The sequence below is a fragment of the Uranotaenia lowii genome, chromosome 2 (genome assembly GCF_029784155.1).
Source record: "Uranotaenia lowii strain MFRU-FL chromosome 2, ASM2978415v1, whole genome shotgun sequence".
Taxonomy (NCBI): domain Eukaryota; kingdom Metazoa; phylum Arthropoda; class Insecta; order Diptera; family Culicidae; genus Uranotaenia; species Uranotaenia lowii.
In genome coordinates this window covers 85,146,186-85,161,744 of record NC_073692.1, presented here as the reverse complement: position 1 = coordinate 85,161,744, position 15,559 = coordinate 85,146,186, and the positions used below count along the sequence as shown (strand labels likewise).

The 15,559-nt window shown below is 37.2% G+C and overlaps 2 protein-coding genes across 2 annotated transcripts; one reads left to right on the top strand and one right to left on the bottom strand.

Moving 5' to 3' along the window:
* Nucleotides 1-542: 542 nt before the first annotated feature.
* On the bottom strand, nt 543-1,967 carry LOC129741624 (uncharacterized). Its single transcript, XM_055733363.1, has one exon. It carries the CDS (start codon nt 1,965-1,967, stop codon nt 543-545), a length of 1,425 nt encoding a protein of 474 aa, XP_055589338.1.
* Nucleotides 1,968-11,530: 9,563 nt separating this feature from the next.
* Nucleotides 11,531-12,673, top strand: LOC129741623 (uncharacterized). The gene has a single exon (XM_055733362.1). The coding sequence runs from the start codon at nt 11,531-11,533 to the stop codon at nt 12,671-12,673; it is 1,143 nt and encodes a 380-aa protein (XP_055589337.1).
* The last annotated feature ends 2,886 nt before the right edge of the window (nt 12,674-15,559 follow it).

Genomic DNA, 15,559 nt, shown 5'->3' with positions numbered 1-15,559 from the left:
TTCGGCTTGTTTGTTGGAAATGTGTTTTACGTTGAGAAGATGCGATGCTGGGATTGAGGAAGTATTTTTCGGAGCGAAACGAGAGCTGGTTCCCTCGCCTGGGTCCCAGTCTGCCGCAAATCCTGGAATTGGTGGACGAGTAGGAACAGTTTCGTTCATAGCGGATTGGATACTGACCTTAGTACCCCCCGGTTGCCAAACACTAGCAACCACCGAAGTCCCTTGGATCAACGGTGGGGCCTGTGAAAGGCTATGCGGGGGAAGTGATGATTGCGAAGCTTCTGTGGCAAGATTGTCTACGTTGTTTTTTGGAAGCGACGGTACGATGGTGTTGATTCGTCTTGTGATGTCCTGTGTGCTTAGATCTGAAGATTCCGGTTGGCAGCCGTCAGCGACAGCTGAGACGGTAGTGTTTTGTGGAAGAACAGTGGTTGTTTGTTTTTTGGATATATTGTTGATAAGTTGCTGATCAGTTATTTTTGTGTAGTTGGCCATTTAGAAACAATAAATATTAGGTGATTATTTATGAAGCAAAAGTTGTTTTATTCGTGGTCGCTAGAGAGCATCTCGGTGTCATCAGTGGATATGATCACCTCTTGACTAGGTTCCGGGCAGGTTGAAAATCTCTTTAGATCGGAATCTGTTGATGTGGGAGATATATCCAAATTTCTTTTTCTACTCATGCTTCTAGTGGCGATTCGATTTATAGAATTTTGGGAGTAGCTTTTAGAGATTCGTTGAGGTTTTGGTTGGTTATTTGTTTTCGATTGTTTCGGTCCCGAGTCTTTCCGAGAGATGTGCGTTTTTTCGAGTTGTTGAGTTTTATCGTTCGAAGTATTAGTCTGGTGTGTTTCTTTTGGTTCAGATGTTTTATTTTGATAAATGGTTGATGGTGCAGAAAGATTGATGTTTTGCTTAAGGGCTTCGAGCTCCGATTTTAGTGCAACGTAGTCCTTCATTTGCTCGCGAATTTTTTCAAGCTCGTCACGAAGAATTTTAATCTCTCGGTCTTTATCGGAGTTATCGTTCAAACGGCCTTGCACTTTACTGGCGTAGCTAGGAGCCTTCGACGACTCTTCTATTTCTTTTCGCGCCTCGATGAAAGAAATTCCCCGATCTGTTTTAAGACGTATCACTGCTTCTTCTTTCCGAAAAACAGGACAGACTTTGCTCACCGGAGAATGACCACCTTCACAATGACAGCAGTAAGGAGGATTGGGGCAAGGTTGGTTTTCCAGAGTTTGATGGCTTTGGGAGCAAGTAAGGCACACCGTTTCACTTGTGCAATTCTTAGGGGAATGTCCGTAAGCTGCACAGTTACGGCATATTTGTACATTGTCGTAATATGTTCGTACATTGATGCGGATGAAACCAAAGAATATATGATCGGGACGAATTGTTCCTCGAAACGTAAGTATTATCAGCGGTGTATTTTTAACAACTTTGTTCTCTGTTTTTGTTATCCGTCTGACGGCTGTGACTCCTTGGTTCTTCAGTTCATTTAGAAGATCTTGATCTGGGACTTTGATGGTATCCACGTCGTATACTATCCCTTTTGTAAAATTGTACCTGGGATGATCAACCACTTCCACTGGAGTTTTATCTTCATCAAGTAGATGCGACATTTCCAAAAGAGCCTTGTACACTTGGGGAGACTGAGTACGGAGAACATATCGTGTACCCCGTGCTTCTTTTGTGGCGGTTACCAAGGATCGATTTTCATACCCGATAACAGCTTCGATAGAACGAGCAATTAAGAATGGGTTTGATGGCAATCTATCTTGCTCCACTTGCTGACTAATTTGAGAGTTTGGAGTTTGATGGACATCATTTTCATTCGATTCTCTAACTACTTTAGCACGGAGCAATAGCACACGAAGTATTCCATCGTTACGGCGTGTTGCCATGTAGGCTGGTAAGGTTCCCTCAATCGGATAGGGAGGATCCCCTGGGGATGTTCCCGCCATGGCGGGAAAGAAGTCTACTTCCGCAGAAGTTCACTTTTTAACTTGACGACGATCAAAAAACGAGTTGCGCCTTTTCAAACGTTTTTGAGGTTAGTTATTACCTTCTGCTCGGGTCACTGAGTGTCAACAATAGTATCAATCCGACAAACAGAATATTCGATATTTCAAGACTTTCAGTAGTTTGAAATAAATTTTAACACTCGCTTGTCCTTATATGAATGCTGAGACATATTTTAAAGTGATAATTATCACTTTTAAGAAACGTTTTATCGATGGTTTTTCCGAAAATAATACGATGTGAAAACACGCGTATTCATAGATTCGTGTACCCGATAAGACTGATCCCTGGGGTTGAGCTGGAAGACAATTTCAAATTGACAAATTTATATAAATCCGATTAGTCTTAAAACATTAAAAAAAATTTATTTTAATATTTTTCTGTTGAATTTCATGATTTTTTTTAGTCAAAAACATTACCAGGAAGCGTTAAAACAATGAAACATGTTGGGGAGATTACTAAATACGTCCATCAATAAAGCAAAGTGCGCCAATAATGTGACTTAAAATTCAAATATCTCCAAAAATAGTTTTAAAAATGACAAATTTATGATAGAAAATAATTTTACAAGCGTAAGTTTATCATGTGAAGTAGTCATTTAATATGGAAAGTAATTTCAAATTCAACATTCATGATTTAAGACGAATCAGAGGGATATGAGGGAGGTGAACGACCTATTCCTTAAATTAATGACATTTTTATCGATACAAAATTTGAAATCAATTTCCGATTATTGGTGTTGAACTTTTGATTTTTTTTAACTTTGAAGAACTTGGTACGGCGGAACAATTAAAACCGGGATTAAAAAAAAAATTGTAAAATCATAAAATCGATACAAGTAGTTTCTGCAAGTTTCTTGGATTTACAGACCCGTGTTTTGAGTTTCAATTGAGATTTTAGCCGCAGCCTGTGGCATAGAGGATAGCCTTCAAATCTTCTAAGCCAGTGGGTATTTATAAGATCGAATCCCGGTCACGGCATACATAGTATACTTTCTGTGGGTTGGTGGTATTAGCATTTGTAAGACGTTAGCCATCATGATCTCGAAAGATGTACGCTTAGAGTTAAGAAAAAAAGGATTCTCTTCGAGGAAACATCAAGTTTCATTGAGATCCTGTTTGTGTTTGTGTTCGTTTTTTAAATTTTACTTTACTTCAGTTTTCATTCGAGAAACATCATATTTACTGACTGTGAGCTTGATTGAAGATATGATGATTCAAAAAAGAAAATTTTATAATTTGTTTTTGTTTTTCCTTAATATTTGAGAAAAGGTTTCTTCCCGCTAGTAAATGGATCGAGCAAAATAAAACCCGAACCCAAACCTGAAGTGGTTTTCCATTCTATGCAGTTTTGCAAAGCCAGTAGCTACACCTATTTCTGACATTCACACCCAACTGAGGGGCAGTCAACCGATAATTTACAGTTTCGATTACGATCCAGACCATTACGCAAACCCATTCGATTGCTTTATAGAAATTGAATCGGAAGTGACTTTTCCGGGTTCTGGATGAGAGAAAAAAACTGTTCTTCGAAATCACAATGGGCTTAACTTGATTGAACAAGTCCTGTAAGTGTGTAAATATTTTAGTTATTAAAGCTGTAAGATTTGATGAAATTGTATGAGACAGAATAATTTTTAAATTAAATTCCAAACAGATGTACTTGACACACTGTGAATTCAATCAACAAATTCCCAAGAGGGTTTCGTTGAAGTGCACTTTCATTTGAACAAGAATGGTAATTTTTGCAATCCATTAGGTTTGAAAAATTGTCGTTGCAATGACCAGCAGATGGTATAACGGATACAAAAAGACGTTAGCAGTGCTCGTAAACTATGAACCGATTGGATTTCCATTTTTTTTTTTTTTTAATTTCAGTCTCACAGCTTTTTGTCTGCAGTCTTCAGTAAACAGAATGAAATCAAGAGTAGGTAAGTTGCAAAAGTTGCTGAATATTCATCAACCTTCTTCACATTCACACCAGGCTGAATGTCTCAACGAAAAACTTGCCGAAGAAAAGTTTTGCAAAAAAAAGGAAAGACAGAAACATCCAACGACCGTAATTGTAGTGAAACAGAGCTCTATCCCTTTTCAGTTCTTTCGGACGAGTGGATAAATTATGAAAGGGTTCGGGGAGGCGAGAGACGATGTTCACCTAAAATTAACGAAAAAAAATGTATAAATTTAGATTTGAGAGAGACTTAAATAGAATGTTCGCCGAAATAAAAAAAAAAAATCAAGTGCTTTCGAAGTTATCATTGAGGGGAAGCCTTTTACCCCAACGGACCCAGTTTTTTGCAAAAAAAAACTTCCTCGGCTATTACATCAGTGCTTTGACGCGAAGGCTGCCCGGTTCCAATCCTCGAAACTGACTTTTCCATTTGCCGAAGGATTAGTTTTCATTCGTGGTGTTATCCATTTGTTTTGCAGGCAGGATTCCATTACGTTGGCGGATAATTTGGAGCGCGAGATGTGATGAATATTTTAGTTCATCATTATGGGAAACTTTCGCGAGTGGTTTTGCGAGAGTCTTCGGGCGTTTGTCCGTGAAGCAGAACGGAAATAGAGGATGGTTTTTCCTCACGATGTTTGCCATTTTCGATTAGCACCGGTCTGAGGATAAGTGCGAATTTTATAATAATCAACTACTAAATTAAGCTGGATGGATTTTGATTATAATTCTTTTTAATATCAATGAAAAGATTAAAATAGACTAAAACATTAGATTAAGGGGGGGGTAGGGTCTAACGGGTATAAAAAAAACAAAATTTTCACGATTTTTTTCTAGAGCTATTGTTCAAACAAATGTATTCAAATTTTTTGCATTATACAAAGCATTGTTAAAAGAACATTTAGTAATTTTTTCGTAGAAAAATATTGAAAAATGAGCCGGTGACGGAGCATTTTCGAGGATGCCTTTTAGAAAACAGGATTTGCGGTGGACACTGTATCTCAGCACAGAATCATCTGAAGTCAAAAAATCAGAGCAAAATATTTTTAACAGATGTTTTTCTGGACCCCAACGTTTTTATTTAACTTAAAAATATTTTTATGAAATTTTTGTGGCTGTTTGAAGTAAAAACTACGATTTTTCACAAAAAAATCCGCCATTTTTCACCTCTAAAATCTCCCCAAAGTAAAAAAATCAAAAAAGAAAAACGTTGGGGTCTGGTATTTTATATGTAGAAAATATGTTCCAAATTTGAAGAGAATCGGATAAGTAGTTTTCAAATGACGATGTCCACGGACTTTAAAAATGTGCTTTCGAGAAAAACGCGTTTGAAGTTACTGCTCTTGCTTTCTTGCAGTATTAGATAGGAGGAGATAAAGGCCTATAACTTCTACAGTTTTGCTTCAATTGACTTGAAAATTTGACACAACATTCTTGAAATGTTTTACAATAAGAAAATAAAAAAAAATCGATTTTTTGAAAGTGTTAGACCCTCCCCCCCCCCTTAAGTCGATTTGGGGTCATTTTTAATTTTTCAAACCCGTGGGTCTATAAAACTTATATTTGGTTCAAAACTCATCCATAATTTTTTGCAGAGTTTTTAAGAAACGTTTATATGAGTAATATTGAGTTTTTAGGTTTGGATGGGAAAATAGAATATTTTGTACTGAAGAACCAACATCATTTTCGTTTATTTTGTGGGAACGAGCCTTCTCATAATTTTTGTGTCAATTTATAAATTCACTAAAGGAAATTTTTCGCTGAACAGTTTTGTCGGAGATCATAACTTCGTATATTATTATTCAAAAAGGTTATTAGGTGTTGAATGGGGGGATGTCTTTTGGCATGGAAAAACAATAAATTCAATTGACATCACTGCTGGGTGCCTAGCGAGTATAGCTTGACTAGTTGTCATGCTTTAACTCGTGATGCACCAACAGCGATATCAATTTAGTTTTTTTGTTTTTCAATGCCAAAAAGACATACCCCTGTTAAACAAACTTTTTAAACTGGGGAGCTTTTATCACTTTTAAATTAATTTTTGAAGATTTTGGAAGCTGTTGCTTTTTTGTAACACTAAAGAGTTTAAAAATACTTACAGACGTAAGGAGTATAAAGCATGATAATTTATAGCACAGAATACTCAAACGACATTGGTGGCTATAACAAAACGTTTGTTACAAATCCAGATTTCTTGTTTCGGGGTAACTTTGATCACTTTGGTTTTAACGTATCTCAACTCAACATCTTCAAAATTATTGTTTTGATTCCAATTAGCACAGAAGGCTTGAAACATCATTAACAGTAATTTTTTATTTGGACTCAATACTCAATACTCAAAAGATGGACAATGGTGCTGCATACATTTAGGGGTAAAAATTACAAACATTTTTCAACATTTTTTGGCCTCAAAAACAAATGAAACTTTATCTTCATGCAATTCTCCAGGTCCTCCCACTGATCCTATGACCTTTTTTTTTTATTCAAATTTAAACGTTTGATAGGGTTTTTAGCCATTTGTTTTATACAGGCTTTTTGATAGAAAATGTTCGTTTTTTTTTTAATATCCTAAATGTATTATAGAATGACCATATAAATAACTTTAAAACTATACCTATACAAAGAAAAAAAGTTAAGCTTTAATGGAAAACAACCCATTTGCTTCTGTGTGGCGCACGAATGGATGTATGGGTATATCATACATTCCATATGTGTGAATGGGTAAACGCATACCGCGTCATCCCACATAAGCGTGCGGGGAGTCAGTCAGTCGGTCGGTCGGTGAGCAAACGAGCAAGCCGAGTAGTGCGTGCAGTTCCCACTGCAGCTAGTGATCCGGGGCCCCTCTGGCGCTGCTACCGAGCTTCGGAGCTCCGGACACGTCTGCACATTTGGCGACCGTGACAGGTAATTTCTCTTCATCATTATAAAATGAGAAATCTATATATATAAAAAGCAATTATCTGTATGTTTGTTTGTTTGTTTGTTTGTTTGTTTGTTTGTCCTCTATAGACTCAGCCGTCTTAAGAGCTAGAGATCTGAAATTTGGCATGGATGCTCATTAGGACCAGGAATGATGAAAAATGTTATAGATTTTTGGATGACCCCTTCCGAAGGGGGTCGTCCATACAAGACAAATATTGTTTTCGCGTTATTGACGTTATTTTCCGTCGGATTGTGATGAAAATTTGCACATTAGTGTTTTGAGAGACGAACAATCGATTACAGTTATTAAATTTAGGGTCAGGGATCGGCCAAAGAGGTCGTCCATATCCACTGATCAATGTTTTTGCGATATTGGCTTTATTTTACATTGGATTGTGATGAAAATTTCCACGTGAGTGTTTTGAGAGACTAGCAGTCGATTAAACTTATCAAATTTAGGGTCAGGGATCGGCCAAAGGGGTCGTCCATATCCACTTGTAAATGTTTTTGGAATATTGGATTTATTTTACATCGGATTGTTATGAAATTTTGCACATGAGTGTTTTGAGAGACGAGCAATCGGTTCCAGTTATCAAATTTAGAGTCAGGGGTCGGCCAGAGGGGTCGTCCATATCCACTGATTACTGTTTTTGGGATATTGGCTTCATTTTACATCGGATTGTGATGAAAATTTGCACATAAAAGTTTAAAGAGAAAAGCAGTCGATTAAAGTTATCAAATTTAGGGTCAGAGGTCGGCCAAAGGGGTCGTCCATATTCACTGAATAATGTTTTTGCGATATTGGCGTTGATATACATCGGATTGTGTTGAAAATTTGCACATGAGTGTTTTGAGAGACGAGCAATCGATTACAGTTATCAAATTTAGGGTGAGGGGTCGGCAAAAGGGGTCGTCCATATCCACTGATTAATGTTTTTGCGATATTGGCTTTATTTTACATTGGATTGTGATGAAAATTTGCACATGAGTGTTTTGAGAGACGAGCAATCGATTACAGTTATCAAATTCAGGGTGAAGGGTCGGCCAAAGGGGTCGTCTATATTCACTGATTAATGTTTTTGCGATATTGACGTTATTATACACCGGATTGTGATGAAAATTTGCACATGAGTGTTTTGAGAGACGAGCAATCGATTACAGTTATCAAATTTAGGGTCAGGGGTCGGCCAAAGGGGTCGTCCATATCCACTGATTAATGTTTTTGCGATATTGGCGTTATTATAGATCGTATTGTGATGAAAATTAGCACATGAGTGTTTTGAGCGACCAGAAATCGATTTCAAGTTTCGAATTGCGGATCAGAAGTTGGCTGAAGGAGTCGTCCATACCCAACTTTAATGTTTTTGTGATTTTGACGTTATTCTACATTGGATTGAGATGAAAATTTCCGCATAGGAATTTTGAGGGACGCTCTTTTGCTTTCAGGTTTCAAATTTTGCCTCAGGGGTCGGCAAAAGGGGTTATTATCCGTTCACTGTTTTTACGATATTCTCTTGATTGAGCATAGAATTGTAATGAAAATTGACACATGGTAGTTTAACAGAAAAGATAATTGATTTCAGGTGTCAAGTTTTGAGTCGTGGTAAAAAAAAGGCCGTCCATGTTAGTTGCTCACTGTTTTTGCGATATTGTCGTGATCATGCATCGGATTGAGATGAAAATGTTCAGATGAGGGTTATATACTATGAGCAATTGACTCCAGGTAGCATGTTCCGTGTCAAGGGTCGGCGAAAGGGGCGTCTATATTCACTGTTCACTGTTTTCAAGTTCCTGACGTTATTTTACATATAATTTGAAAAGAAAAATGGCACAAGGGAGTTTTGAGGAACGTAAAATTGGTTTCAATTATCGAATTTCGGGCCATGGGACAGAAAAAGAGGTTTAATTGAAAGTTCAGTGTTTTGTGCAATAATTTTGTTGGAGGCAGTTTATTGATACCAATTTAAGTGTGAAGGTCAAGCAAAAGAGTCGTGCACATAAACAAATAGTACACGTTTCTGCCATAATGTTTGATTTTGCAATCGATCGAGAAGAAAACACTCTCACATAAATTTTAATAAAAAGCCAATCAACCGTTTAATATGAATTTCAAGTAATAGTAATAGTAGCGACTTTAAACACTGTTTAATTTTTTCCCCAAAATTGTCGAAAGAATGTTTCGAATTCATTTTCTAAACTCATTTTGACGTACCAATGGTTTAAAGCGAAACGAAGTTCGTACGGGATCAGCTAGTTACTTAAAAAAATTCGAACCGAAAAAGTAAACAAAGCTCAACTTAGTTTAGTCAATCTTGCTTGAAAATCAAACAATTTATTAATTTTCCATCGAAAATAAACTGTGGCAAAATGAGTAATTCGAATACTCATTATATGGAAAGTTGTTGAAAAAAAGAACCGCTGTTAGTTTACTTTCGGAGGCTACCTAGATTGAAGTGAAAAGAAAAGAAAATGTGCCATATTAACATATTGTTTAAAGAGATTTTTGAAAATGGGCGGGTTATGAAACAATGCCGAAGCTGGAACTGATGAATCCAATTCCATTGAGATGACAACATTAAATAAAAATGAAATTTTAAGCGAGTCGTGAGGACAGCTTGATGATGTTCACAATTTCAAGCGGGTTGAGAGGACAGCTTGAAATTGGAAGGCGAGTTGTGAGCACAGCCTGAACGTATCGATAAAAATTTCAAGCGAGTTGAGAGGACAGCTTGAAATTAGAAGGCGAATTGAGAGGACAGCCTATGTTTGTGAGTTGAGAGGACCGTAAAGTAAGAACAGCATGTTGAGAGGACAGCTGTCATTAAATTTAAAAACGAGTTGAGAGGACAACCTGAACGTATCGATAAAAATTTCAAGCGAGTTGAGAGGGCAGCTTGGAATTAGAAGGCGAGTTGAGAGGACAGCCTATGCTTGCGAGTTGAGAGGACCGCAAAGAACAGCGTGTTGAGAGGACAGCTGTAATTAAATTTAAAGGCGAGTTGAGAGGACAGCCTATGCTTGCGAGTTGAGAGGACCACAAAATGAGAACAGCGTGTTGAGAGGACAGCTGTATTGAAATAATGGCGAGTTGAGAGGACAGCCTGTGAATAGCCAGTTTTAAGGACTGCAAAATAAAAACAACGTGTTGAGAAAACAGTTGTTTTTTATTACAAGACGAGTTGATTGGATAACCTATGAATTGTCAGTAGGAAGGTCAGAAAAATTAAAACAGTATTGAGAGGACAGCTGTGTTGGAAAAAGGCGAGCTGAGGCAGCAGCCGATGCAAGCGATTTAGGGTAATCGGACGATGAGAAGAATGGAAGATGATAGAGTTTTGAGACGGTTGGAAGATAAGAAACTAGAAAGATGAAAGAAGGAGAAGATGCTTTGGTAGAAAAATAGCAAGTTGAAAACAATTGATGGAAGAAATTGTGTGGGAGCTATGAGTAAAAGAGATTATTTCAAGATAAGAAGTTGATATGATGAGTAAATAAGTTGATTAGAAGATTAAAAGATCCAGAAAATAAATGGTAAATATCGAAACTTGTTTCGAAGATAAAATAATTACAAGTAGAATAAGCTGAGATAATAAACCGACGAAGAGGACAGTAAAAGATAAAAGTCAAAACAAGGAGAACATTACAAGATAGAAAAATAACAAAATGAAAAAATGAGGAAAGTTTTAGGTAAGTTGATGAGAAGAGGCAAATATTAAGTTAAGGAAGGGACGAGAAGAAGCTGCGAGTAAAAATAAGATATAAGATGACTTGCAAATTGAACGATCGTGTTGCAAAGATTATCCCTTTAAGCAAAATGAATTGCTACACATCTTCAACATTTTCGTATCAAATGAAGCTTTGGAGAAATATTTGTTGTAGTCATCATAACGTTCTGTTAAGTGAATGAAGAGAGCATAGCCAATTCTCAGTTAAATTACTTGACACGCAGCGCCAACCAGTTGTTAACGGCAGAATTAATCAAGCTTCAAATAGTCGGTGGAAAAGAGAAAGAGTGATAATTCAATAGAGTTTATATGGTTTAAGGATTTTTTTTAAACAAAACTTGTTAGAACAGAAGGGAGATGTGTGGCGCACGAATGGATGTATGGGTATATCATACATTCCATATGTGTGAATGGGTAAACGCATACTGCGTCATCCCACATAGGCGTGCGGGGAGTCAGTCAGTCGGTCGGTGAGCAAACGAGCAAGCCGAGTAGTGCGTGCAATTCCCGCTGCAGCTAGTGATCCAGTTTGGTTTTGCCCTTCAATCAGAGAAGACGTGTTCCTGTTTGAGCGCTTTACTAAGTTTTTTTGGTTCATTAGTAGCGAGTATACTATCTTTCTTTGTGCAAGTAGTAGACAGATTCAAGTGAGTGGTTAGTGAGAAGGAGCCAAGATGGCCGATGACCCCGATGAGGGGCCGTCGGTGACCTTTGGATCACGTTTTGGTCCACTGAGAACAGCAGATCCAGATCTTGGATGAGAAAAAATACCGGCCAGGAAGAGGAAGGTCAAGCGAACAGCACATCGGGAACAAGATTGTGAAGATTGGTTTACCAAGCAGCCAAAACTGGATAACAACGGACCACGTTTTCTTGTCTTGCATCGTAACCACCCCAAAGACACTATGAAGGATGTTTCGCCGTTTTTTATTAAAAAAGCCATCGACAACATAACTTCAAACGTGACTATCAGCAGGATGAGGGACGGGGATTTACTCCTGAAAACCCAGAACAAACAACAAGCGGATAAACTGGTTAAGCAAACCATGCTAGCTGGTTCCATTCCCATCATTATCAAGGAGCATGCTACATTAAACCAGACCAAAGGCACTATCAATTGTTTCGACCTTAAAGCTTTGAAAGACGAAGTAATCATCGAAGAACTGAAGGACTCTGGAGTTATTGCTGTAGATCGAGTTAAGCGAAGGAACGCAGATAAAAAACTAGTTGATACTTCGATTTTCATCTTGACCTTTGCTTTAAGTACTCTGCCCAGATCAATTGATGTCGGCTTCCACCGTTGTAAGGTTCAACTCTACATTCCAGCCCCCATGCGTTGTACGACTTGTCTGAGATTCAACCATAAAAAAGCTAAGTGCCGAGACCAGCAAATGTGTGCCACGTGCTCTCGCCCAGCACATGGAAATGAATGTGTCCAGGATGCTCTGTGTATTAACTGTAATGGTCAGCATAACGCCCTTTCCCGCGATTGTCCTGTGTACCAAGATGAATATGAAATTCAAAGGCTGTGTGCAACTGAAAAAATTTCGTTCAGAGAAGCCCGACAGAAACGCCGATCGCAAGTTCCCAATCCAATCACCCGTAAATTAACATCATCATTTGCGGCTGTCGTGAGAGCCCAAATTAATCAACAACAACCGGAAACCGATGAACACCAGGCAAAGCAGATAGAGATGATGAACAACACACCAACTCCAACTCCAACATCAACACCAACATCAACACCAATACCAGTAGAAGAACCCACATCCCCCACAACAAGCAATGAAGATCGAATGAGTGAAGCAGCACCGGATAACGCCACCAAAGCAGATGATCACGATCGTACATTAGGCGATCACCAGGTACTCAAACTAACCGACGAAAGCGAAAATAAAGATTTTACTAACACCAATGAAATACAAAAAATGAATAGTGAGATAGTAATTGAGAACACTAACCAAGAACACAACTATCGAACTCAGGAATTCTCTCAGTTTTCACAAGCAATAAGGGACTCACTGTTTGTCGAACATAACCAAGAATAAGACCATGAATGACCATGAATCTCTCACCTATAGCTGATCTACTTCACTTATGCTAAGTAGGTTTGGTATGGGAGATAGTTTCAGTGGTTCATTTTTTTTTAATTTTTGAAAATGGCTTCTATTTTACAATGGAATCCAAACGGATTTTATAATAAGCTCGAAGAAATCAAAATTCTTATCAGTGAAGTTAACCCATATGCTATTTGTATACAAGAAACGCACTTTAAACAATCCAAAAAACCAACTCTTAAAAACTACAATATATATTATACTTTAGATAATATACACCTTCGTGCATCCGGAGGAGTAGCTATCTGCATCAACAAAGATTTCCATTCTTTTGAATTAGATCTAAATACACAGCTTCAGGCTGTTGCTGTTAAACTATTTTATCCCATCGAATTCACACTTTGTAACCTTTATTTACCTCCAAACTCTGCATTAATCAAAACAGAAATCAACAATCTAATCAAACAACTACCAATACCATTTCTCCTAGTCACCGACTGCAATGCTCATAGCACAACGTGGGGTTGCTATTCGACTAACTGCCGAGGTAGTCGGCATTCTCGACGAAAACAACCTAAACATTTTAAATGACGGATCTTCTACACACTTTAGTTCTGCCAACAATAGCTTTTCCGCGATTGATTTAAGCATCGTTACACCCTGTTTATCTAACCATTTCGAGTGGGTGGTTCATCATGATCTATGTTCAAGCGATCATTACCCCATTCTTATTAAGCCTATAAAACAATCAATGAATTTAAACCGCAGACCAAGATGGCGAATGAAAGACGCAGATTGGTCCGCATTCCAAAGAGAATTTTCAAATAAAGATTATAATAATGGATCAGATTGTGTTAAAAATATGGAATCTTTGGTTCAACATATTCATGAAACTGCAACTAATTGCATTCCAAAAACATCAAATAAAATAATAAATTATAAGCCACCCTGGTGGAATGATGAAGTTGCGAGATGTATCCGAGATAGGAGAAAAGCATTAAAGAAGTTCAAAAATAAAATGAACGATGAAAATGAAAAGGAATTCAAAATAGCCAGAGCAAAAGCAAGAAGAACAATTAGATCACTTCAAAAAAAGTCTTGGGAAAAATTTGTTCCTAGCATAAATTCATCCATATCAACTCGAGAAATGTGGAACACAATTCAAAATATATCAGGTAAAATGAAAAATCAAACAATCACTAGTTTAAAAGTAGGCGGTAGGCTTATTACAGATTCTTTTATGATTGCTGACACATTAGGAAAATCATTTTCTGTAGTTTCTAGCGATGAAAATTATGATGCTCAGTTTCTGCGCCTCAAACTCCTTAAAGAACTTAGCAATCCCATTGATATATCGGATAATGAGGAATCATACAACAAACCCTTTTCTTTTCTTGAATTGCAAGTAGCCTTAAGCAGTTGCAAAGGACATTCTACAGGCCCAGATGAAATTAGCTATGATATGTTGAAAAATCTACCGATTACTGGGCTACACTATATGTTGAAAACTTTTAATGATCTTTGGAAACAGGGTTCTTTACCATCTGACTGGAAAACAGCATTAGTAATCCCTATTAAAAAACCAAATAAAAGTGCTATGGACCCTTCTAGCTACAGACCGATATCGCTAACGTCGTGTGTTTGCAAAGTGTTCGAAAAAATGGTGAATCGTCGCCTTAGATGGGTATTAGAAGAAAAAGAAGTGTTAGACACTAGACAATCAGGGTTTAGACAATTCAGAAGTACAGCAGATAATATTAGCACATTAGAATCAGCAGTTCAAGAAGCTTTTGCAGCAAAAGAACATCTAATATGTGTATTCTTTGACGTTCAAAAAGCATACGATATGACATGGCGACATAACATACTTTCTAATTTATTAAAACATGGTGTAAATGGAAACATGCTGAGATTTATTGGAAATTTTTTGCGTAACAGATCATTCAGAGTTGTTTCGGGTGACGTTGTTTCCCCATTATTTGAGCTACAAAACGGCATTCCACAGGGATCGGTTCTTAGTGTAACATTATTTTTAGTTGCTATAAATTCGATTAAAAATTTTTTCCTTGGCTCCGTGGAATGGCTACTGTTTGCCGATGACTTGATAGCATACTGCAAAGGAAAAACATTACCTGTTATAAAACAAAATCTACAGAAAACCTTGAGTAACTTAAACAAATGGAGTGATGAAACTGGATTTAAATTCTCAACACAAAAAACAAAAGCTATACATTTTTGTAGGAAGAGATCTTGTAATTCTGATCCAGAATTATTTTTGTACAATAATCCTATTGAATTTGTGAAGCACTATAAATTTTTGGGTATGCAGTTTGATAGTAAACTTACTTGGAAAAAACACGTCGAAGTTCTAAAAACACGATGCAATGAAGGACTTAGGATACTGAGGACGCTCTCTAATACTAATTGGGGCTGTGATAGAAAAACTCTACTAAATATTCATAGATGCTTTGTCCTTTCGAGAATAGACTATGGCAGTTTTGCGTATAGTTCAGAGAATTAAACTCTTTTGAAAAAACTTGATCCATTACATCACACGGGTATAAGATTATCTACAGGTGCTTTTAGAACAAGCCCTGTGCTTAGCATTCTAGCAGATTGTGGTCTTCTATCACTTAACCGAAGAAGAGACTCTATGATAATATCCTATGGAATTAAAATTCTCTCACTTCCTAATCATCCTTTGCATACTAAGCTAAGAAATCTTAATCTCAATGGAAATCAGTGGAAATTTAAATCATACAAACCATTCCAAATACGATATCTTGAAGCTTGTTCTAGAAATGATTGCTTAGTACCAAATATAATAAAACGAAAAATACACAACACTCCTCCTTGGGAAGGTAACCCTATTATTGA

Bases quoted from the DNA above. Each gene is read 5' to 3' on its own strand.
- LOC129741623 (XM_055733362.1), top strand. From the start codon at position 11,531: ATGAAGGATGTTTCGCCGTTTTTTATTAAAAAAGCCATCGACAACATA.
- LOC129741624 (XM_055733363.1), bottom strand. From the start codon at position 1,967: ATGGCGGGAACATCCCCAGGGGATCCTCCCTATCCGATTGAGGGAACC.